Source organism: Wyeomyia smithii, chromosome 3, assembly GCF_029784165.1.
Source record: "Wyeomyia smithii strain HCP4-BCI-WySm-NY-G18 chromosome 3, ASM2978416v1, whole genome shotgun sequence".
Lineage (NCBI taxonomy): Eukaryota > Metazoa > Arthropoda > Insecta > Diptera > Culicidae > Wyeomyia > Wyeomyia smithii.
The window spans coordinates 57,301,672-57,326,292 of record NC_073696.1 but is presented as its reverse complement, the minus strand read 5'-3'; the positions used below and the strand labels follow the sequence as shown (position 1 = coordinate 57,326,292).

Sequence of the window (24,621 nt, the reverse complement as noted above, 5' to 3'; positions counted from 1 at the left end):
TGATTGTTATGTGACACCATTTTTTTTATCCTTGCACATGAGGAATCCTGCGAGCCCGAACCGGTATAGATATTGCTTGAAGCAGCCATGGCCTGAGAGGACTTGTATTAGCTCCCGACCCATCCGGATACCTCCGGAATAAGTCGCTACGTCCATCTGCCCTTCGCGGAACTGGACCATTATCGCTACCATCTGGTCAGCAAGAATGACCTTCTGATACCTCGTATGCCCCTTGTGACACGTTGACAAAGCACTCTTCATCGTCTTTAATGGCGATGCTGATAGGTATTATACCAGATAAGATGCAGATTGCGTCGTACAACACTGTACGACATGCACTCGCAACCCTCAGGCACAAGAGCTTGTAGGTACTTTCCAGTTTATCACGATAGCTATTAGCACCTAGTGCTTAGGATTACTATGAGCTACCATACCTTAATATGGATGAAACCACGCTGGCGAAAAGTTTTAGTTTGCTACCGTACATTACTAAGCTATTCGACATCGTTCGAGATAGTTCTGCAATAGGCTCTCTCATAGACATAGTTGACGTGGATCTTGAACGTAAGCTCGTTGTCAACCATAATCCTCAAGATTTTCAGAGATCGGTTTGAGGTAATGGCGCAGTCCCCGATTCTGACCACTGCCTTCTGCTTTGATTCACGGTTATTCAAAACCGTGACCTCCATCTTATGGTGCGCTAATTTTAGTTTCCTGGAGTGCAACCACTCGCTCCTCGCCCTTGCGTATGCAGTGCGCGACCGGCAACTCAAACTTTCTGATTCAGAATAGACCTGCCCTTTCGGAAACCGGAATGGTTACTTGCCAGACTGTGATTGCTTCGTGTATTTCACCAGTCTGTTGAGAATAATCATTTCAAGCACCTTTCCCGTCTTGCACGGAGGCACGCACTGCGGAGATCTGCTATCTGTTCAGTCTACCAGGAAACCGGTGGGTTTCCATTACTGGGTTGGCGAGCCATCACAGGGATGGTGGCGTCGCACGCCCACGATAGTGTAGCAACTAATTGTTCGTCACTCGGACGGAATCAACTGAATGAGTGGTGTTACCCTACCAGAAATAATGCAAACTGTATTGAAATTGGAAAGAAACATCATAATTAAGCAAACTTGTGAATACAATGATAGAAAAAAATCTTAAACATTTTGTTTTATTTAGCTATAGATAATATTTTTTTCCTTCCAAAATATTATACTTTACTTACTTACTTTTTTGGCCGACGGACCGTAACCTGTCTAGGGCCGAACGAATTAGACATGTCTAGCTTCTTCTATCTTGGACAGCCGTTCTCCAGTCACCTCGTACACCAGCAGATCGTGCATCTTCTTCTACCACGCACATCCAACGAGTGCGAGGCCTACCACGAAGTCGACGGTCTCCTTTTGGATCTCTGCTGAAGATAGTTTGGGCGGCTCTTTTGTCTGGCATTCTGGATACATGTATCATATTAATTGATATTTTTCGGTGAACAATTACAAAACAACTATTATTTTGCGTGACGTTAAAATTGCAGGCGTCAGAAGATGGCTGAAGCGTAACAGTAGGCCGAAACGTCACGCAAAATAATAGTTGTTTTGTAATTGTTCACCGAAAAATATCAATTAATATGATACATATGAAGTAACGGTGACTATACCAACAAATATTCTGGATACATGTTGAGCCCACTGAAGCCGTCCACGTTGTATTACCTTCACTACAACAACAAGTATCGATCGCAGGACTTTACGCTCAAAAACTCCGAGCACTCGACGATCAGCTGCCTTCAGCGCCCATGTTTCATGTCCGTAAAGGGCCACCGGGAGTATCAGCGTCCTATACAGCGTTAGTTTTGTGCGAGTTTGCAAACTACGGGACCTTAGCTGGTTACGTAGTCCATTGAAGGCCCTGTTTGCAGCTGCTTACGCAGCTGTGTTTCACTTTGTGAAGAAAAAAAAAGCTGTGTTTCACTTCACGGCTCATATCGTTGTCACATATCACAGGCGTATCAAGATAAACAAATTCATCAAGAGTTTATGCAACCTCGCTGCTTTCTTATTAAAAGGCCTAAAGGACTTCTCCACGGCGAATGATATCAATGTCGTCCGCAAAACCAAGGAGCATGTTAGATTTTTGTGCACGTAGCTCTTCGTACTGCAACTTCAAGGGCGATGTTGAACAATAGTTTAGAAAGCGCATCCCCCTGCTTCAGTCCATCTAACGTTACAAACGCGACTGATGTCTCACCAGCTATCCGCAAGCATGATTTCAAATGCGATTTTTAGATATTTAATCAATAATGATAATTAGTTTTACGGCGTATTTTATTTTGGGAAAGACAAAACTACTGTCTACAAGTTTACCAAAGACATCATATGAAACAAACCGTTAAATTATTTTAAAAATTTTTGACTTTTTGCAGTTTCTCTTTTTCATTATCAGACAACCTGTTAAAATAACACTTTGGAATTTTCATTTAGAAAAGATTTTTGAAAAATGAGCTTTTTAAGATTTTTAACTTTTAATTTTTTCTTCAATAACATTTTTCACGATAAAAATCTTATTCGGAAAGAAAAAAATACCTACCATTTTTACATCGAGATCTTTTGGTTTCCCTATGTAGCATGAAATTGTACAAGACTTCTTCAAATTTTGCTCCTATCAGATGGTACAGTCAAGTAAAACAGTAAGTTAAGTTGGCTTTCACCATTAATTTTTTTTTGGACACTATCCCCCTGACAGTGTTCAAAGTTTAAGGTCTTTTTCGTGATGAATGCTACCCTGCATTTGTGAGCGAATACATTTTCGAAATCAAACTTATTCTAGTACTAACATATCCACGAGCAATTGTTGCGTAAATTTTTTCCCTTGCCCAAAACGCTCCCTTCACGTAAAATTTACGCTAACATCACTGGAAGCCACCCCTTGAATTTGGTCAGAAAGCGGTCATACTGCTTTCAAACGAGACTTCTGTTTTAATTTGTAGACGGATTTGATTGTTTGTTGGCAGACATCATATGGGCTAACGAACGACAACAATCGTCTTAGTAACACCTGAAGCGTTGCGTGCTCGGTTTATAAATAATTTTTGTGATACGCTTAGTTTGTATCTTTCGAATCATTGTTAGTATGTGTTCATGTGTCTGCAATACGTGTCACACGAATTTGTTCTTACTACTACACTTCTTTATCGGATAGTCAATATAGATTTAGAAGTTCTAAATTAGAACACATTAATTTTTTTTTTAATAAAAAATCCCGAAACCAGTTATTTTACATTTCGTCTCTGAGTCCCAAATTTATCATCATTTAGAATTCCGATGTATCAAAAATTTGACAACTGCACAATAAATCGATCTATTTTTAATTACCAGCTTATCGACTTTTTTGAATACTGGCAGTTACAGTTGTTATATAATGTCCAGATAATGATGGGCTCTATTACACTCATACGCTTACAGCCGACCTGAACCGTCTAACGCGAAGGCACTACTGGATGGGATGCAACGTTATCTAACCGTTTCTTATCGCAAACCGAAACGACGTGTTGATCATTCTACCGCTGCAAACGGGCATCGCCTATTTCATAACATATATCAACAACTTGACGCCGCGGCAGTGTGATTAAATTTGCACTGTCATTGTTTTTTGTCGTTCTAGCTGCAGCTCATTAAGTTTGTTAGCTGCACTGCGAGACTTCGGTGTGTTCATTTCATTTGCACTTCTCTGTGGCACGGACAATATTTATCATGATGTTCATAATTAAAACGATGAGCTTATCTCTAGTATGATCTCTAACTAATGCTCATATTCACTGTATGCGTTTCTTGATTAACGATGATACAGGTTTATATCCAGGTTTCATTTTTAAAACGGTGAAAATCGCATAATTCAAAAATGAATATAGCAATAACAATTTTGTTTAAAAAAATGCGTTGAATCTGTTTACCTTCGAGCGATAAGATGCTTTTCTTGTTAACAGAGTTAAAAGCCTTCATTTCTTCGATTTGGTTAGTCAAAACAAATTCATCAATACTGACGATCTTGACCGAATCATACGATGTTATCTGTGTGTACCTTCATTTTTTTACAAAAGCTTTTTTTTCTTGTAGCAGAGCAAAATGATTTGCTTGAACATCAGCAGGCGCGAACGCGCAACACAAACGCAACCACTGATAAACAAGCCGGCTGCCAGTTCTATAAATATTCAATACCAAGCGAGGAGATTTTTTGTTTCTTTTTCTTCGCCTGTTCAACACTATACAAACGTGCCGGCTCTCCAGCAGTGCACAACAGTCTAGAACCCCATCTTGCCGCAGTTGGACGTGTTGTCCGCGATTTTTTGATTATTTTCATCGTCCCTTTTTTTGGCATTGTGTAAAATGGCTATCGCAGCACCGGAGGTAAAATACACAAAGATCTTTATCAACAATAAGTTCGTGAATGCTGTGAGTGGAAAAACGTTCCCCACGATAAATCCGGCGACTGGGAAAAAGATTGCCGATGTCGCCGAGGGCGACGCAGCCGATGTCGATTTGGCGGTCAAGGCCGCAAAAGCTGCGTTCGAGCGAAAATCTGTCTGGCGCCAAATGGATGCTTCTGCTCGAGGAATGCTGCTGCATAAACTAGCCGACCTGATGGAAAAAAATCTACAGTACTTGGCCAGTCTGGAGTCGTTGGACAATGGAAAACCGTACACCAGCGCCGTCTACGATGTGCACGGATCCGTTGCTGCACTAAGACATGCCGCAGGTTGGGCTGACAAGATCCACGGCGAAACTCTGCCTACGGATGGTCCCCATTTGACTTATACCAGAAAGGAACCGGTTGGTGTAGTTGGACAAATTATTCCGTGGAACTATCCTATGCTGATGTTGGCCTGGAAGTGGGGACCCGCTCTAGGAACCGGCTGCACGATCGTTATGAAACCAGCGGAACAGACTCCGTTGACGGCTTTATATTTGTGTGCTTTGGCAAAGGAAGCTGGCTTCCCTGCTGGTGTGATTAATATGGTACCTGGATACGGGGCAACCGCTGGTAACGCCATAACCGTCCACCCGGATATCCGAAAGGTAGCTTTTACAGGATCAGTGGAAGTTGGTAAAAAAATTATGGCTGGTGCAGCTGGAACTCTGAAGAAGGTTTCCCTGGAGCTGGGAGGAAAAAGTCCGCTGGTTATTTGCGATGATGTTGACGGTAAACTATTCTCGTATTCGAACCTACCACATAGAACTAATCTTATCTTATCGCTTCGCAGTGGATGAGGCAGCACAAATTGCATACGGAGGTGTGTTTGAAAACATGGGTCAATGCTGTATCGCCGCTACGCGTACATTTGTTCAGGAAGGAATTTACGACGCATTTGTGAAGAAGGCGGCTGAACTGGCAAAGTCACGCAAGGTTGGCTGTCCATTCACTCAAGGCACTCAACATGGACCACAAATTGACGACAGGCAGTTCAAGAAGATTTTACACTATATTGAAATCGGACAGAAGGAGGGTGCCAAGCTGGAAACGGGCGGAGTTCGTGTCGGTACCGAAGGTTACTTCATCGAACCAACAGTATTCTCCAATGTCACCGATAACATGACGATCGCGAAGGAGGAAATTTTCGGCCCGGTGCAGAGCATTATCAAGTTCAAGACCTTGGACGAAGCGATTGATAGGGCGAACGCCACCAGCTTCGGACTGGCTGCAGGCATCGTAACGAAAAACCTAAACAACGCGATTCTTTTCAGCAACGCCGTCGAAGCCGGCTCAGTATGGGTCAACACCTATCTGGCTGTTGCCGTGCAGGCTCCCTTCGGAGGGTACAAGCAGTCTGGAATTGGACGCGAAATGGGTAAAGATGGAATGGAATTGTATCTCGAAACGAAAACCGTTTCCATCAGGCTGCCCTCGAAGGTTTAGGCTGTAAAATGTTAGCTTTTTGTTATCAATTTTATACCCAGCTTATGAAATGCAATTGTTTTGGAATACAAAACCTCTTCTTGAACCGCTTTTGTAAATAAGTCCATTAACTACTTCTATTTATAGCAATATTGCTGGTCTGGTTCCCCCACGCTTGAGTGTTGCAGTATACAATGTCATTAAAATTCTTCACTCGCACAAACGTATAAACACATCCAGCGAACATTTATTTCTTAGCACGGCAAAAAAACGCCACTACGCGAGCAGTACAAGTTTTCGTTGCTGCAAAGTGCCATGAATAGCCGCGATTGGAAGTCGCGTGAAACGCGATGCGAACCAGACGGAGAGCAATAATCGTTCACTTCCTCCCCATTCGCGTTGAAGCGCGAAACGAAAGTGATTCTACTATTATAACCGGATCATATTACCTTGCGCAGGCCGTGTCAGATCAGAAGTAGGCTCTCCCGTTTCTGTGTGATGTGTGTTCTCGGTTGTCGGCGACAGAGCGCGTGGTATGCTTTTTATGCTGCCAGCCATCGTGGAGGGGATATTGTTCTTTTGTGCGGAATCCCATCACAAGCACCAATCAACTGGGGGTCATACAGTCAAGACGCAAACAAGCACCCGTTTTCGTTCAGTTCAATTGCCGGTGCCGATGAACTGGGCAAGATATAGGCTGCTTTCAGTACTGTTTTATGACGTTTTTGGTAACAATAGCCGCACAGTTAAACTTAGTCGAAATTAGAGAAGGCTAACCATTTTTGTTCTGCCTACATAAATAGGTATTTAATTTCATACCCAAAACTTTTTTATCGGTCTCAGTAATTAAACAGTATTGAAGTAGATTAATCATAATCTTTTGAAAATTCATAGAAACCTAAATTAATCAACCTAGCGGTCAGACCCAGCCTTTCTCATTCAATTTTTTATTTGTAAAAATAGATTTACATGAACGCTTCAATCCAATAAATGTATATTCACTCTTTAGGTTCTAAAATATCGATGTTGTAATCTTTACATATAAAAATACAATCAAGTCTGTCTGTCTGTCTGATCCATATAGGCCCGAAAACTACCGAACCGATCGACGGGAAAATTTGTATGTAGGGGTTTTTGGTGCCGATGAAGGTTCCCATGATAGTCTGAGACCCCTCTCTTTTCTGGAAGGGAGGGGTACCATACAAATGAAACATAAATTTCTGCACAACTCAAGAACAAACCAAGCAAATGAAACCGAATTTGGCATGTAGATGTTTTAAGGGGTAACTAATATGTCCATAATAGTTGGATGAAACACAAATTTGTGCACATCTCTAATCAACTAATCAACCAAATGGAACAAAATTTGGCAGGTAAATGTTTTTAGTGGTAACAAATATGTACATAATGGTTTGAAATCCGACTCCCTCTTCTATTAGGGAGGGATCCCAAGGAAAAGAAACAAAAATTTCGCACAGCTCTTGAACCAATCAAGAAAATACTACCAAATTTGGTATGTGAATATTTTTAGAGGTAACAAATATGTCCATAATGGTTTGACGCCCCTCCCTCTTCTGGAAGTACATGTTTCTTCACAAATTTCTGCACATCTCGCGAACTTATCAACTAAATGGAACCATATTGGCAGGTGAATGTTTGTGGTGGTAACAAATATGTTTCATAAACGACCTCAGACAACATTTTGGATTGTAAGATGGCAACTTCCGGTTTCTGGAAAACAGCCGAAAATGGCCGATTTCCACCCAATATAATAATATCCGGATCTAATATAATACACAGGAGCTAAAATCGGCCACAGATAGCATTTTAAATTCTAAGATGGCGACTTCCGGTTTCTGAAAACAGCAGAAAATGACCAAATACCACCCAATATGAGCTTTTCTTTAACCAGTATGCCGTACAAAATTCAGAAATTGTCTCCAAATGCCATTATGAAATCCAAATTGCGACTTCCGGTGTCGGAAAAACAGCGGCAAATGACCAAATACCACCCAATATGGGTATTTTCGGAACCGTAATTATGCACTGGAGCCACAAATCGACTTCAGACAACATTTTGAATTGTAAGATGACAAATTCCGGTTTCTGGAAAACAGCCTGAAATGGACGATTCCCATTAAATATTAGTATTTCTGGAACCAGAAAGATGCACAGAAGCTAAAAATTGATCACAGACACAATCTTGAATTTTAAGATGGTGACTTCCGGTGTCTGGCAAACAGTCGGAAACGACCAAATACCATTCAATATGAATGTTTCCGGAGCCAGAATTACGCCCAGATGACAGAAATTGGTTTCACAGGCAATTTTAAAGTCCAAAATGACGACTTTCGGCTTCTGAAAAACGGTCCAAAGTGACCAAATATCACCCAATATGAGATTTTCTTTAACCAGTATCCTAAATACCATTTTGAAATCCAAGATGGCGACTACCGGTTTGTGAAAATCAGCCTAAAATAAACAAATACTATCCAGTATGAGTACCTCTGGAACCAGAAAGATGCAATGAGCTAACAATTGACCTCAGGCACCATTTTGAATTGCCAAATGGCAACTTATAGGCAACAGTCGGAAATGACCGAATAATACTCAATATGGATATTTCCGTAAACGTGATGATGCATAGAAACCAAACATTGACCCTGGACACTATTTTGAATTTGAAGACGACCACTTTTAGTGTCTGGAAAACAACCAGAAATACCTCCCAATATAGGTATTTCCGGTGTCAGATTGATGCCAGAAAGTCTGCTGATAATGACAGAATACCACCCAATATGAATGTATTCAGAATTAAGGCGATGAACAGAAACCAAAAGACGAGGATGTTGTCATTTCGATAAAAACCAATCATTTCAAACGATTTGTTATTTGACTTTGATCATATCCTATGGCCGATTCGTCGTGCATTTGCAGACTTCAAACAAACCGCAAGGAATCAATGATTTGAAATGTTCAAATAGTACGACACCACATTCAAATTATGTTGAGGCCACATATATCGATCAAAGCAGGTATAGTTTTAAATAGTCTTTGAATTTCTCTTCTTTCCATAACTTTTGAGCCACATATCAAATTGTTATGAAGTTTGTTATTTGTAAGTTTGAGAGACGACTCGTTCGTATGACACTAGTTATGTTCAAATAAGTCATGTAATCTTTGAGATAAGAGAATTTCGTTGTTTTATTAACAATTTAATACATAACGGTTGCTTAAGTTCGATTATAATCAAATGAAATGGGAACGTGTGGGGCAGCCAAACTTTGAAACCACGTGTTCAATCATAATTCATCAGTTAACCCTTAACTAGCCCGCTCATATGATAATAATAATCAAATCGGTTGTGTAGTTTCTGAGATAATGAAGTTTCGTGATTTTCACAAGTCGGCACATTACAAATGAAGTTACAGTTCGATTACAGTAAAATTCAATAGGGTCTTCTGAGGCAGCTAGACCATTCATTTGACACTAATTTTGTGGAAATCGGGTCGGCCATCTCTGAGAAAAGTGAGTGAGTCCAAGTAGTCTTCGGAATGTGTTCCTTTGCATAGCTGAATTTCACAATTTTAAACATAACAGTCCGATTGCAAAACAAATCAATAGGGTCTTATGGGGCAATTAGACTTTCCATTTGACACTGATTTTATGAAAATCGGTACAGCCATCCCTGAGAAACATGAGTGAGATTAAACAGTCTTCAGAACACGTTTCTTTTCATAACTTTTGAACCACAAGTTCAATCTTTATGAAATTCAAAGCTTAAGGGTTTTCTAGGTAGCCCGTTCTTTTGAGACCAATTTTGTTCAAATCAGTTGTGTAGTTTCTGAGATATTGATGTTTCATGATTTTCACATTTTTAACCATAACCTCTAAACTAATAATCCGATTACAATAAAATTCAACAGGGTCTTATGGGGCAACAAGACCTTTCATTTGCAATTAATTTCATGAAATTCGATCCAGCCATCTCTGAGAAAAGTGAGTGAGAATAAAAATCTGCACATACACACACACACACACACGCACACACATACACACACACATACAGAAAATGCTCAGCTCGTCGAGCTGATTCGAGTGATATATGTCATTCGGCCCTTTGGAGCACTTTTATACTGTCGGTTCTGCAAGTGATTGCTATACCTTTCTAGGAGAAAGGCAAAAAGGTCCTCATGAAACTGATACGATTTAATTTCAATCCATAATCCAATGAAATGATTTGAAAGCAAGAATGAAATCCGTCAGCTATTTTTCAGTTTTGTTTTTAAAAAGTTCAAAACAACTTGAAATTAGTCCAACATTGTATAAACTTTTTCCCCATACAGCCCTTTTTCTTTAGGAAAATTTCAGTGCATATTTGTTTCAGGTAAACAGTACATTACTTACGTCATATAAATACTTGTTTTTGCTGGAGTCAATCGAACTAAAATCAAATGAGAAAATTAAAAAATTACTTTAATCAATAGTTTTGTCGCGATTAGAACCTGAATCCTAATAATGAAAATCGGTCAAAACAAAAAAAAACTGACCTGAGCAAAAAACGAAACATATTATTTAAACTCCAATTATTTCATAACAGGATCTGAAAATCCAAACATTGCACACTGTTTCTGAAGCTGACCTAAGAAAATTGATTCTAGAATCGTAGTGTCTTTAGCCTTTAGTGCCTGTTCCATTATTTATTCTTCATATTAAATAAGTTACTATTTTACCTTTGAGCGAGATACGAATTTTGCTTCACTTGTTTTCGCATATAAAAATCTACTTCACTCGGGAAAGTTGTAGCAGTTTTTAAAAGAAACAACTTTGCGAAGAGACTTTTCCTATCTTCCTATTTAAATGGACTTCTAAAAATGGATTTTCTACAATGCAATGTTCTACAATGTTGTTAACTATAACAAAACAGACAATTTCATCGAAAAAAGTTTTTTTTTATCTCTTATATTTCGATGGTTATTGAAATACTCTTTTGATGTAATGCACTTATTCACCAACAGATATCCTCAAAGTCTGCAAATAGCTGCGGACGAATCTGTTTTTCTATTGAAGTATTAATCAAATATATTTTACTCAGATATAGGCATTTGCCTCTCTATGTAGATATCTGTTAGTAAATTTGTACATTATTTTATTGAAATAATCAATAAATGAAGAAATACAAGAGATAAAAATATACTTTTATTGATCAAATTGTGTATTTTGTTATAGTTAAAGTATTTTTGAAACAATTAAAAAACCACCATAAAGAGTTATATTGAAATAAATTATATAAGAGGCATTCTACGAAAAACTCTACAAAAGGTCATTTAAATAGGCAGATAGAAGTAGAGTGTCTTCAGCAAAGTTGTTTCTTATAGAATCTGCTACAACTTTGCCGAACAAAGAGAATATTAATAAGCAAAAATGAGAAAAGTAAAATTTGTTTCTCACTTTTAGGTGTATTATTCACAAAATTACAACTTTAATTAGATGGTGAACAATTAATGAAACAACTGCTCAGGACACAGTGTGCATAGCAGAACGGAAATTCAAACGAAATAAACAGGGTATCGAACAGCTTCCGCATGTCCTCTTTCTTTCGCTCTCTCTCTCTCTCTCTCTCTCTCTCTCTCTCTCTCTCTCTCTCTCTCTCTCTCTCTCTCTCTCTCTTTCTCTCTCTTTTTTAATCACTCTCTTTCTTTACCCCTCTCTCTTTCTTTATCCCTCTCTCTTTCATTCTTTATCCCCCCCCCCTTCTCTGTCTCACTCTCTCTGTATCTCTCTCTCTCTCGTTTTTTCTCCATATTACTCTCTCTCTCTCTTTCTCGTTTTTTCTTCATCTCTCTCGCTCTTTTTTCCACGTCCCTCTCGTTCTTTCTTCATCTCTCTCTCGCTCTTTTTGCACCTCTCTCTCTGTCTTTTTCCATCTCTCTCTCGGTCTTTTTCCATCTCTCTTTCTCTTTCTGCCTCTCTGTTTCTCTCTCTCTCTTTTTCTGCCTCTCTGTTTCTCTCTCTCTCTTTTTCTGCCTCTCTGTTTCTCTCTCTCCTCTCTTTCACTCTCTCTCCTCTCTTTCACTCCCTCTCTCCTCTATTTGTCTCTCTCTCTCTCTCTCTTCTCTCTTTCACTCTCTCTCTCTCCTCTCTCTCACTCTCTCTCCTCTCTTTCACTCTCTCTTTCTATCTGTTTACCCCTCCTTCTCTCTCTTTCTCTCTCTTTTCTCTCTCTCTCTCTCTCTCTCTCTCTCTCTCGCTCTACATTTATTGTTTTCCCTTTGCCTCTTTACCTCAGTCCCTCTTTTTCCCATTGCCTCTCATTCTACTTCTCCTTTTTAACTCTTCCTCGTAAAAAAGTTTCGTAACCGCAATACACTAGGGAGCTTCGTGGCCGCAAGGTTACAGAGTCCGCTTTGATAAGCGAGTGGTCGTGGGTTCGAATCAGGCCATTTAGGTTGTCAAAGGACTTTAACATAGGTTTATTCTCAAACTCTCCACTACATACCCTTCCTTCACGCTGAATTCTGTAGTACCCCTTCTGACTTTCATCCTTACCAAAAAAGTCCATCTTATAATAAAACTGGTCTGAGTAACGTATATTAGTTCTCTTCAGGGAATTGTAATTATGGCGCGGTCTTGGCCGGAGGAACGAGGTTTCAAAAAGACTTCTTCCTCTTGACCAAATAAAAGTTCTACTTATAATAAAACTGACCAGAGGTGAAGCATGAAGTGCCTCTTCAGAGAAATGTGATTGTGACGTGGTGTTGGTAGGAGGAACGAGGTTCGATAAGACTCCTTCCTCTTGACAAAAAAGTCCTTCTTATAAGGAATATTTATCATCTCCAGTGAATTGTAATTGGCGAGAATGACACGGGTAACAAGGTTTCGATAAGACACACACACAAGCACGGATGAAAATGAAAAGCGTATTATTGACATTTTATTTACCAATAATATGAAGTGCGAAGTACAGAAAATACCTGGGCAATTTCAGAATAGATCAAATGTTTCAGGTCGCAGTGAGAAGTCCACACAGAGAAAAAACACGATTCAAATATTGTTATCTCCGCAAATGTGAACATTGCTCAAGTCGTTTAGATTTTGAAAACAGTTTTTTCAAAGAACTAGAGAGGTGTGTGAGTAAAATATCTTTCGAGCAGTGGATTCTATATAATCAACGGTTTTCGAGTTGCAATGCTTTGAATAAAATCTAATCCAAAATGCATACGCCTTTTTAGAAAATAACTCATGGGTCTAAGATATCTCTCCATCTGTGAAAAATGCTCAGTTCGCGAAGCCTAATACATGTGAAAAGTTTCTTTCAAATCAAAAAAGGTCGACTAAATTTTTGCGTGTTTCCAGCTCATTTCGGATGATTTTGCTCTAAATCTAAATAATGACAAGAGATAGAGAAGAGTTGTCTATTTGATCCTACACCGAGAAAATCTATTTTTAATCAAAAAGTCATTTTAAAAGAATCGGTTATCTCATATAAAGATATATCAATTTAGAAAAATAGATCTAAAAACTTCAGCCCTTTTCAAATGTTAGTCTGAATAAATTTTCGAAAAATGAAGTAAGCAAAGTTGCTTAGTTTACTAGGGCCTACTCACCCACAAAGGTTTATTGAATTCTGTGAGAGAGCTGCCTGCTCCTCAGTAGATTCGATGCAAAAACAGTCCTTTGCGAATCGTGAAGCTAAGAGAATTACATAACTTAAAAAAAGGTGAAGCCACTTAAAACGTGGGTAAGAGATAAAGACCGCGGAGCGAGGTGATGTTATTTTTATTAAACTGAAACTGCGAATGAAATTCGTTACAGATGCGCTGTAATGTGATACCAATGATCGACAAAAGCGAAAATAATGTTACCCTAAAGCTCATAATAGTTGCCCTATAAGGATTATAACGTTTTCACCATTCCTAGGAATTTTGGTGTCTGCAGAAGTGTATGCAGTGTATGCAAAAGTGCGTCAAAGTGCGGCAGAGTAATCACTTCGTCGCTTCTAGGTTGGGTTATGCCAAAACTTATTCAAGTCTTTAAAAACGTCATCACTAAAATTCACAGAAATATTTAAAAGCTGTAATCTCGAACAAAAAGCGAGCTCGTGATAGGTTAACCGCTCCAATTCCGAATGATTTTTAGTTCATTTTTCACTAGTTAAAAAAATATTGAGTTCATGGTACATTTATGTCGTTTCGAAGTGATTATTCATTTCACAGTTACCTAATTCAGTCAATTACCAAGGTTTTGCGTATTCTGGTTCAACACAGGACCTCAATCATATGTACTGTTTTCATCTAGAGACTATAAGATAGTGGTTTACGCGACTCAAAGTCATAAGGTTTGCTGGTAACCGAAATATTTTTTTTCTAACTTTTGGTCCGATGTTTTATATAATATAAAAAAAATAATAACACTGGTCAACACAGGTGCACTCCAAAAGCTCAAACCGGTGAAACAAATGGAAGATTGTAGCTATTCAACCATTTCTGTGAATTTTGGTGTCCTCAGCCTTTACCGTTTTTTCAAAGACTCAAATGAGTTTTCTTGAAAACAAAACGTTAAAGCGACGAGCCGGGCGCGATATTGACGCGTTTCGGTAATGGATAGGGGCGCTAAAATTCATTGGAATAGTTGAATAGCTATAATCTTTCATTTTTTGCCGGCTTAAGCTTTTGGAATGCATTTTTTTTTTTATTTTGTCGACCAGTGTAATAATAAGATAATTTCTTTTAATTATGACTGGTTCGGCGCTTTTTCAAATAATTTAGAATTACTTTCTTTTACTTATTACTTATCATGGTGACAAAATAACATACGTTTTCCTTTCCGACGCAGTCCGGTGCAGAAAAAAATCGGCCTCGGTCTAATCGTTCAGCAGGAGATTGCTCGCGCGTGGCTGTTGTATAGGTGCATCGCAAATCTGAGTAGGTTTCGTTCGGTCAATAAGTATCGGGATTAATCTAATGACTACGCAATGTATACCTTTCGAAGAATGCTTCTGATGATGAATGGTCCTAGCGCACGCCGATCGCCTAGGCTCGCGGTGTTTGACAAGAAAGATTATTGTTTGTCATTGGTCGTCTTCGTAATCAGTTCGACGTAACGTTGTTCGATTTCGTCACTTACCACGGTGACCCAAACCTTTCCTCTCTGTTGCAGTCGTGGAGATGCAGAGGTGAACTCGGTCTCCGACAACAACGACTGTTACACCTCCTTCTTTACAATATCCTTCCTCACCTTAATGACCGTAAGGAGGTGGTCGGCGCCGTTATCGATCTATACAATGCGGAAGCTGCTGAATTGTTGTACATTGAAGATCGTAAGCTAATTCCAAGTTGCAATGTACGTGGTTCTCTGTGCAACTTTACCAGCTCAGATCCATTAAGAAGGAGCAACTACGAAATGTGCGGTCGTCAAGCTCAGGCTATATTTTTTACCAGTTTGTCATTCAATTAAACTTCACCTATCCATTAACCTATTATTGTTTTAAATCTGTTAAGTAAATGTTAAAATGCATGCGTTCAGAAACGGTACATGGCACGTACGATTTAACACTTTATTATTCTGTTCTCTACTGTGAAGGCGAATTGGAGATTGGTTGCATGCTGCAAACGAAACTAAATTATTGTTTTTCAAGTCAACATTTCATTACTTTCCTGCTGAAAAAATATGACAACTTTTGCACTCCCAGTATAGGGCAACCTTAACCTTTCGATCAAGATGTTGGCGTTCAAAATCTGTTCAGTGGTAGTGAAATAACACGCATTAAAAGCGAGCATATATTCGTTACACTTTTTACAGCATGCCAACGAATGTTTTACATTAAAAACGTTCTACGCCAGAAAACTCCTGCACAATTGAATATTCTGGTTAATATGTTTTAAAGTAAGAAACAAATTGAAAATTGTGAAAATCACCAAAAGTTGCTCTTGGTTTAAATTTAGTTTCATCTGATGTTAGTCTCATAAGACCAAAATGTATCAAATTAATGAATTCCAACTGATAGTAGGGTAGAGCGGGGCTAGTTGGTCATATTTCGTCAAAATGTTCTGTAACTTTTTGTAGGAAACATTATGGCAAAAACTCATTCCATGGAAATATTGTGTTAAGTCTATAGCATCTAGAAAAAATATAAACTGTTCAGAATAGTTATTGATTTTGCGGATATTCTATGTTTTTTGAGTGGATGTCTAATTGGCCAACTAGCCCTTCAGCCGGGGTAAGTTGGTCAGTGTGTGGGGTAAATTGACCATTTATATTTCAAAGACAATACGGGTTAAATTGAGAACCGGAGCCAAATTCTAGATTCGCATCTGCAATCACAAGCACAAAACTATAGCTACATTAGTTTTTTTTATGAAAGCTTACTTTCGCCGAAATTTCCATCAGGTAGAAGGCATTTGTCGATGCATTAGTGTACGTTACAGTTATTTTAGATCAATGACTCAGCATTTATAGTTTGCAATCAAATATTCATCAAAATGACGATGAAATGAAGATAATTTTTACTAAATAGTTTATAGTTTTAAATAAATGGTTTTACTAACAAGAGCACATGCTGTTTTTGCTTGGATTAAGTTTGCATCACGAAATGCGCTGTTCCTGACATTGCATTTACTTGGTTACTCGAATTTATAATGTACATATGACCAACCAGCCCCACTAGTATGTGACCAACCAGCCCCTCATGTATTAAATGTGAAAATTACTTGAAATATATGCAAATAAAATTTTGGCGGAAGTTTGCTTTACACAACTTAAAACTAACCAAAATGACTTTCATAATACGTTGAGCTATGTTTATTTCAATTTGGCTAGCTTTGTTTAGACAAAAAGTTTCAACTTGAAAACCGAGTAGAATTGATGGCCAATTTGACACCAACCTGTATTTTTTATACGTCTTAAATAAAACGGTACTTCATTTTGTCATTTAGTTTCTCTGGTTATCCGCTACATATCACCCATATAACACGATTTTTTTGATACGTAGATTCGAAGATATTCTCATTGACCAACTTACCCCGTAACCAACTAGCCCCGCTCTACCCTATTGAGAAAAAAGTCAATCGTAATATTACGGCATGCACGTTAAACTAAAATATTCAAATAAGCGGCATTGGAATAGTCCTCGAATGTTAAGTCCCAAAATATATTATTTTAAAAAGCAACCATATTGGTTCCATAGGTTTGTACTATAGAGTTGGTTTCAAGGATGAAAAATTATCACTCACGCCCATTTTTTCGCAAGCCGATAGTTCATTTGATATGCACATTTTTGAACAAGTTTGTATGACAAACTTAAAGTTACTACAACTTTGTCGAAGAGAAAGTACTCAAACACCGGAGCTATGAGAGCAGATTTAAGAGAATAATCGTGATAATTATCGCGATAATTTGCCAGAATGTCGTCTCTCAGCTCTGGTGTTTGAGTACGAGCAATACTTTCTTCGACAATATTGTAGTACTACTTGAGCACTTCAAATTCGTCATAAAAAGTTGTTCAAAAATGCGCATATCAAATGAGCTATCGGCTTGCGGAAAAAATGAACACGAGTGATAATTTTTATCCTTGGTTAGTTTCGAATGAATTTAAAATTTTTTTTTTCAGAATTTTAAGACTAAACACCTTCTCTGTGGTTATAAAAGTTTTCCAGATTTCAATCGCAACACCACTAATATACCACATAAAAATTTAGCAGCTATATTTTATAAATCAGGTCGATTGTAAATACTCTTTTTCATAAACCAGTAAAGATTAGGTATTTTAAAAAACTGTTTAAGTCTTATACAGTTTAATATAAATTTTCAATTGAAACGTAACTTTAAGGAAGACTAGCTATAAATGTCAAAACTATGAGAAATAATAGTTTGATAAAACATGTGTTGGAAATGTAAATGTGGAATACGAGGAAATCAGGAAGTTTTTGCACCTGTATACAAATGTAAACGAACGATATTTTTAACCGTAATTGACTAGCACTCCAAATAATACATTGAACAATCTAACAATTCTTATTATCCCATTCATCGAACAAACACTAACCAACTTCTGTTCTCACTGGACAAATATACGACTCGCTTGCTACCGGCACCGCACAGCCTACAAGCGAAGCTATAAAAACTATAGCATGCATTCCGTGTAAACACACACCATCAGTCGATCCACTACTCTCGCTTCAATCGGTCATTTTTGCTCCTGCGCACTCCGCAAACTAGCAGCTGTAAAATAGTGTGTTTGTTTTGATTTGTTTGAAGCGGCTCTTTCCTTGCGTAATAGTTTGTGCTGAATTATTCACGGCTTCATTTTGTTTCGAAAGCAATACACCTTGTGAAAGATGCCTCCGCTGCGCTGGGGAATCGCTAGTGCCGGCAAAATTTCGCACGACTTCACCAATGCTCTGTCCACCTGGTCCAAGGACCACCATTTGGCGGTAGCGGTGAGCGCACGGAAGTTGGAGAATGCCAAATCGTTTGCTCAACTGCATGGAATCGAGAAGTTCTACCAGGGGTATGAAGCTTTGGCTAAGGATCCAAACGTCGGTGAGTGTGTGATAACTTTTGCGTGTAGGATAGAATGAATAATGAGCAAATCGCTGCGCCAACCCCGAATAGATGCGGTTTACATTGGAGCAATCAACCCAATGCACTACGAACTGGGACTGTTGATGTTGGACCACGGGAAACACGTTCTCTGTGAGAAACCTCTTTGCATGAACGAAGGTCAGGCGAAAAAGTTGCTTGCTCATGCCACGGAAAAGAAGTTATTTTTTATGGAGGCAATTTGGTCGAGATTTTTTCCTACATATATTCACCTCAAGGAGCGAATAGACGCGGGTGACCTGGGTGAAATCAAAGAAGTTGATGTAGAGTTTGGTTTCTTGCTGAGTGATGTAGACAGACTACGGATGAAGGGTCTGGGAGGCGGAACTGTGCTTGATTTGGGTGTTTACACCATTCAGGTTAGTCTGTGGGCAATGCGAGCCGTACCAACAAAAATCGTTGCAAATGGTCAGCTTAACGAGGAAGGTGTTGATATGGAGGTTAATGCGGAGCTGCAGTTCCCCAACGGATCGGTAGCGAAGATGAAAACTAGCGCGCTGAGAAAACTTAGAAACACAGCCATCATCCGTGGTACCAAAGGCACGATTACGGTGAGTAGCCTCTGTCATATAAATGTATAGTGCTGGAAGTTACAGAAGGAAAAAAAGAAATGTAGGTACCTATTACTGCAGATGCTAACAGAGTTTAACGGTCTGAAAATGATAAATTTCAACCGAATAAAACATATTTTCCATCTTTTCCCTGTGCAGCTGCACGACTTCTGGTGCGCCACCGCGCTGACAGATATTGATGGATCGCGTAAGGAGTTTCCGCTCCCACGGGCGCATCATGATTTCAACTTTCCCAACAGTTGCGGTTTACGCTTCGAGGCAGAGGAGGTACGTCAGTGCATCGCTGGGGGCAAACTGCAGTCCGCATCGGTTCCGCATAGCGAGAGTCTCACCATCGCTCGCATCCAAGACGAGATACGGAAACAAATTGGTGTTCAATTCCCGGAAGACACACGGTTCAAAGCGTAATATTAATGCCGGCGGCCCCCCGGTGCAGATTGAACGTGAGGAATGAGACACGATGAATCCCCGGACAGGTGCGAATGACCGATTAGACAGACGACAGGAGCAGGAGCGGTTTGGCTGGGGGTAAAAATGTAGCAGATATTCAATCAAACAAGCGGTCGGAGCAATAGAATAAAGGATTCGAGAATGTATGAATGTTGTACCAATAAATAATTTTTCGTTCAGCATCAAACAAAGGAATGGATATGTACTTTTTTAATTCCGTACCGCATTCCCTATCATCGTTATGCAGAATCGCAATTCGAACAGAGTCTCCATAAAATTTATTGACATAAATGGGATTTATCATCTGCTCCTTTGTATAATTCACGATTTTAGTTAGGGGGTAATTAGTTGAAGTTTTTCAGATATAAGTTTTTAAAATTTCAAATTTATTTGGTAATGAATACTAGAGTAATATAGACATACGAAAATTGTGCGCAAATTAATTGCGCAATAAGTTTGATGGTACCCTTACAGAAACAGAAAAAAAATTGTGATCATCCTTCAATCCAAATGACAAAACAATAATTTATTTCTTGTTTTTAATTCCATCCTTTGATCTAATCCATTAGTTAATTCCTTCACTCCAAAGCTTTATTTTAATCATTTCTTTAACTTTTCAATATTATACCCCAATACAGTAATACAACCCAATTTTTAAACTTATTCTCCAATTCAAACCTCCAAAAGAACCCTTTAGTGAAGTCGTTCAATCCAACATTCAGATCTATTCTTCCAATTCTATTCTATATCACAATTCAATCCTCTTACGAAAAGGAGTCCTGAATTACAAATTAGTTTGTTTTATTTTTTTTTTTGATAATTTGAAACACAGCTGAGCAAATTCTAAGCGACGGAAAGAAAAAAATAACCTAGAAGCACAAATAACAACCAATGCAAACCAAACTAGTTCGATCGCGAAAAGCTTTCAGTCTATTAATAATAACTTCTCTACCATGTCATTCGCTTCCAAGCTCTTCCATTTCATACACAACATCATTGCCAACTTATTGTCAACAACAAATTCCGATGCGTGTGCCTCGAATCGCGTCACTCGCTGTCAGATGTCAATAATATTTACTCAAAGCAGGAAATTCCCTACAGAGCGAATTACATCCCATTCTATGATGGATGATAGCAGCAGAATAGCGTATCAGAATGTACACAGCAAGGAAAACTCCAATTACAAAAATAATAAAATAACTCATTTCATTCGTTTTCATTGCCGACCCAGCCCTTGTTTGTGATTTTCGGTTTATTTGCCAAACGTACCCGAAACGGCGCATAGCAGGACCAGAAACTAGGGATGCGGGAATAACGATCAGGTCAGGTCGAAGCAATTTTAATTAGTACGACATTTTTCTTTATATTCCGCTAATGGATATTGCTAATCTTTTCCTAGTCCGCAACAGGCGTAAGATTTTTTATTCAAAACTCACACAACAACCATCAGCCACAGCAATAGTTTTGCACACCTTATACATCGGCGCTAAACTTCTGTAAACGATTGAAATCAAGTCTGATCAGTAAATTGCCACCCAATATTAGCGTGTACACAGAGAAAGCAGAAGGGAAACGGATTACGAAACAAAAAGTGGAAAAATCAATATTTAATTAATTTATTGTCCTGTCGTGTCCTGCTTTTCCGGAATTGATGAGAAACGTATTCTGAGACCAGAAACCCAAACTCTCAGGGCTGAACACAACTAATGGGTAACGGAATGCATTTCTCACCGCATGACCAGCATAACTTTGCGCTTCAACCCTGCTGCTGGCTGATTGCTACCGGCATAGCTTTCCCAGCAACCACCAGTGCGGACAATGGTCGCTGTTGCCATGTCGTTAACTCGCAATCTCCCCCGGCTACCAGATGTCCCGAGTTAACCAGACCGACCAGAAGGCACAAATCGATTTGTCAAATATACCCCATAAACGCCTAAATTGGCCCATTTAATTCCATAGCTCTATGGAACCAAGAAACGATGTCGCTGTCTGCCAATCCATTATCTGCTGCTTTTTCCGTTCCATTTGTCATCATATGAGAGACGAAATTGGCAAGAACAAAGCTCATAAAACTTCACCTTGTCCGGTCCAGCTGCAGTCCATACGTCCCCGAAAAACTTTATCCATCGTTTAGCGCGGTAGGTGAATTAATCACGAGTTTTATGAACTTTTTTTTGCGAACAATCTTACCTCTTCCGGTTAGTGGTGTCACAGTACGGAAAGCAGAACACTAACCGTCATGAATCCGGAATACCGAGTAGGCATTAACTGCTGCGGATTGGCTCATATAATCACGCATCCCAATCGGACGGTCATAAACCAATCATTTCCGCAGCGGTTGGTGGAGTTGGCTGTTGATGATGGGCATTGTCTTGCTGCTACGTGTCCTGATTCGACGGAAGTTGGGCTGCGTGTTGAATGTTTTATGTATTCATCCTTATAGTGCCAGGAAACAGACCCAAAGTAGGTCAGAACCGTCGCGCGGTGCACGACATGTTCGGTTCCGTTCGGCGAGTGTCACCAGCTTCCCCCATCCCCCTCTAGCCATCAGGCGGAAAAGGTGCCAAGCGATTGTCGGCGACACTTCGCATGTCCGACAGCCAGTCTCCCGCTAGATGTGTGTTCACACTCGCGCGGAAGTGGCCACTTATTGGTACCGTTTGTGAATTTGTTGATTTTGTTCGAGTAATTTTCGGTACTAAGCGGTAAAATATTAATCGATGCCTGTGTGTCAGTAGAGATTTTCTTTCTTTTATGCGGGATAAATATGTAAGTGTTACGTGTTACGAGAACAATCGTACATTATGTCAGACGATGAGGATTCTTCTGTGTGCTACATTTGTGAGAAGATCGAAGCCAACTCGTCGCGGATCATAGATTGTGATTTCTGTTGCCGGTGTGTCCACTTTCGCTGTAAAAAGATTTACGGAAATGCTGTAGTCAAAGCTAAGAAAAAACCTCTTTTGTGCTCAATTGAATGTGCAGAGATGTTTTCGCGTGCTAATAACCAACAAGTGGAATATTCTGATATCTTAAGTGAGCTACGCTCCATGGATCAAACCATTCGGTAAACCAAGCAGGAATCAGCTCACTTACGCATTGCAGTTGAACAAACGCGGCTCCAATTATCGGCTTTGGTGGAGACCACAAAAAACATTGAAGCATCACAGGAATTTCTCGCAAATCAATTCGATGCTCTGAAATCTGATTTCAACGTACTTAAAGAACAAATGACCTTTGTGAAGGGTGAAAATGCTGAAATAAAAAATGCTTTGGGGGAGCTTTTAAGCAACCAGCAGACTCTATCAAGTACCGTTGACAAGCTAGAGATGGAATTAGACAAACTACATCGAAAAAACCTCTCAAAAATGCAGTTTTTCTAGGTATTCCACTCGCCCCTCAGGAGAACCTGATAGGTTTAGTTCGTAAAATTAGCGAGAAGTTGGGCTGTCAAATTGAGCCAAATGAAATCGCCGAGGCAAGGCGCTTGATTGCAAAGACCGAATCAGGGAACCCACCGCCCGTTTTAGTATCGTTTATAGAGGAGCAGATTAAAGAAAATTTACTTTCGAAAAAGAGGTCACATGGTACTCTCCTAGCTGCGACGACCGTAAATGAGTTTAGAAGTTCAACCAGGAAGATTACCATTCGAGATGAATTAACAATATACGGCAGAGAACTTCTGCGTGGAGCGAAAGAACACCAGGCAGTTCTAGATATGAAATTTACCTGGCCAGGCAGAAATGGGAATATTCTACTGAAGCGCAACGAAGGAGCCAAGGTGGACAAAATTGGAAGTAAGTTGCAACTACGAAATCTAATCCAGTCGTCATCGAAACGCACACACAATTTATCAATATTGAGTACCGAACCGTCACCGAAACGTCAAATGGCAATTCAAATATAAAAACAAAGCATCACCGTCGAACCAAAATGAAAAATGTTTTAAATGACAGCTACAACAAATTGGAAAAATATTTATTATAATTCTTTCATCGAAATAAATAAAAACGTAAATCAATCCAATAGTCACCATAGTCTTAAGATCTTGCAGTTCAATGTTCGAGGAATGAACAACTTAGACAAATTTGATAAAATCAAAGAGTGCCTGGAGTTTTTGCCAGTCGGCATTGATGTAATTGTACTTTGCGAAACTTGGATAAAAGAAAGACGTAAGCATCTCTATCATATTGATGGCTACAATAGCATTTTCTCTTGCCGGCCTGATACACTCGGCGGAGGGCTAGCTGTTTTCGTTAGAAGTCATCTCGTGTATAACGTACTCTCCAACATACACGATGAAGGATTCCATCACTTGCAGCTACGCATAGACGTTAGCAGTATGCCGCTTTTCTTAAATGCAATGTATCGCCCTCCCTCGTACGACAGCAACACCTTCTTACATAAGTTGGATGAAACGTTACAATCCTACAGAAACGGTCAACCATGCATCCTGGTAGGTGACATCAATATACCGATTAATCTAACAGAAAACAGCTACGTTTCAGATTATATCACCTTACTAAACTGCTACAACTTTGCCGTCACAAATACGCATCCGACAAGGCCAGCAAGTAGGAATGTACTCGACCATGTAGTATGCTCGGAGCCTATACTCCACGGAGGAACAAATGAAACTATTTTCTCGGATATAAGCGACCATTGCTTTGTATTAACAACGTTAGATCTATCTAAGCCGATTACTACGAAAAAACTAGAGAAAATAATTGTGAATCATACTAAACTAAATGAATCCTTTACTGCTGCAATGCAACATATTCCTCAAGGGTCAGCAGATGAGAAATTAGACTATGTCATTAACATGTATCAGCATCTAAAAGACAAAGCTTCTATAAAAGTAGAACTGCAAGCAAAAATTAAAGGATATTGTCCGTGGATGACGTTTGATCTGTGGAAATTAATCCATATGAAAAAAAATGCGCTAAAAACCTTAGAAGACGGCCATGGAATATAAGGCTGCGAAACATACTGTCTCACATTTCCCGAAAAGTAAAAAAAAAACAAAAGAAGAAGCAAAACGAGCCTATTACCATAAACTTTTCAATAGTACAAAAAATATGTTTGGCGTAATTTGAATTCCACTATATGC

The 24,621-nt window shown here is 39.2% G+C and overlaps 2 protein-coding genes across 2 annotated transcripts; both read left to right on the top strand.

Annotated features, from left to right (window-relative positions):
• Nucleotides 1-4,237: 4,237 nt before the first annotated feature.
• LOC129730240 (aldehyde dehydrogenase 1A1-like) lies at nt 4,238-5,995 on the top strand. The gene is made up of 2 exons (XM_055689416.1): nt 4,238-5,196; nt 5,258-5,995. Exons 1-2 carry the CDS (start codon nt 4,383-4,385, stop codon nt 5,908-5,910), a joined length of 1,467 nt encoding a protein of 488 aa, XP_055545391.1. The 5' UTR covers nt 4,238-4,382; the 3' UTR covers nt 5,911-5,995.
• A 12,044-nt stretch (nt 5,996-18,039) lies between these two features.
• LOC129727705 (trans-1,2-dihydrobenzene-1,2-diol dehydrogenase-like) lies at nt 18,040-19,699 on the top strand. The gene is made up of 3 exons (XM_055685774.1): nt 18,040-18,429; nt 18,502-19,040; nt 19,200-19,699. Exons 1-3 carry the CDS (start codon nt 18,225-18,227, stop codon nt 19,467-19,469), a joined length of 1,014 nt encoding a protein of 337 aa, XP_055541749.1. The 5' UTR covers nt 18,040-18,224; the 3' UTR covers nt 19,470-19,699.
• Nucleotides 19,700-24,621: the final 4,922 nt, after the last annotated feature.

Bases quoted from the DNA above. Each gene is read 5' to 3' on its own strand.
- LOC129727705 (XM_055685774.1), top strand. From the start codon at position 18,225: ATGCCTCCGCTGCGCTGGGGAATCGCTAGTGCCGGCAAAATTTCGCAC. The intron at 18,430-18,501 runs GTGAGTGTGTGA...AACCCCGAATAG, and splicing joins GGCTAAGGATCCAAACGTCG to ATGCGGTTTACATTGGAGCA. The intron at 19,041-19,199 runs GTGAGTAGCCTC...TTCCCTGTGCAG, and splicing joins GTACCAAAGGCACGATTACG to CTGCACGACTTCTGGTGCGC.
- LOC129730240 (XM_055689416.1), top strand. From the start codon at position 4,383: ATGGCTATCGCAGCACCGGAGGTAAAATACACAAAGATCTTTATCAAC. The intron at 5,197-5,257 runs GTAAACTATTCT...ATCGCTTCGCAG, and splicing joins TATTTGCGATGATGTTGACG to TGGATGAGGCAGCACAAATT.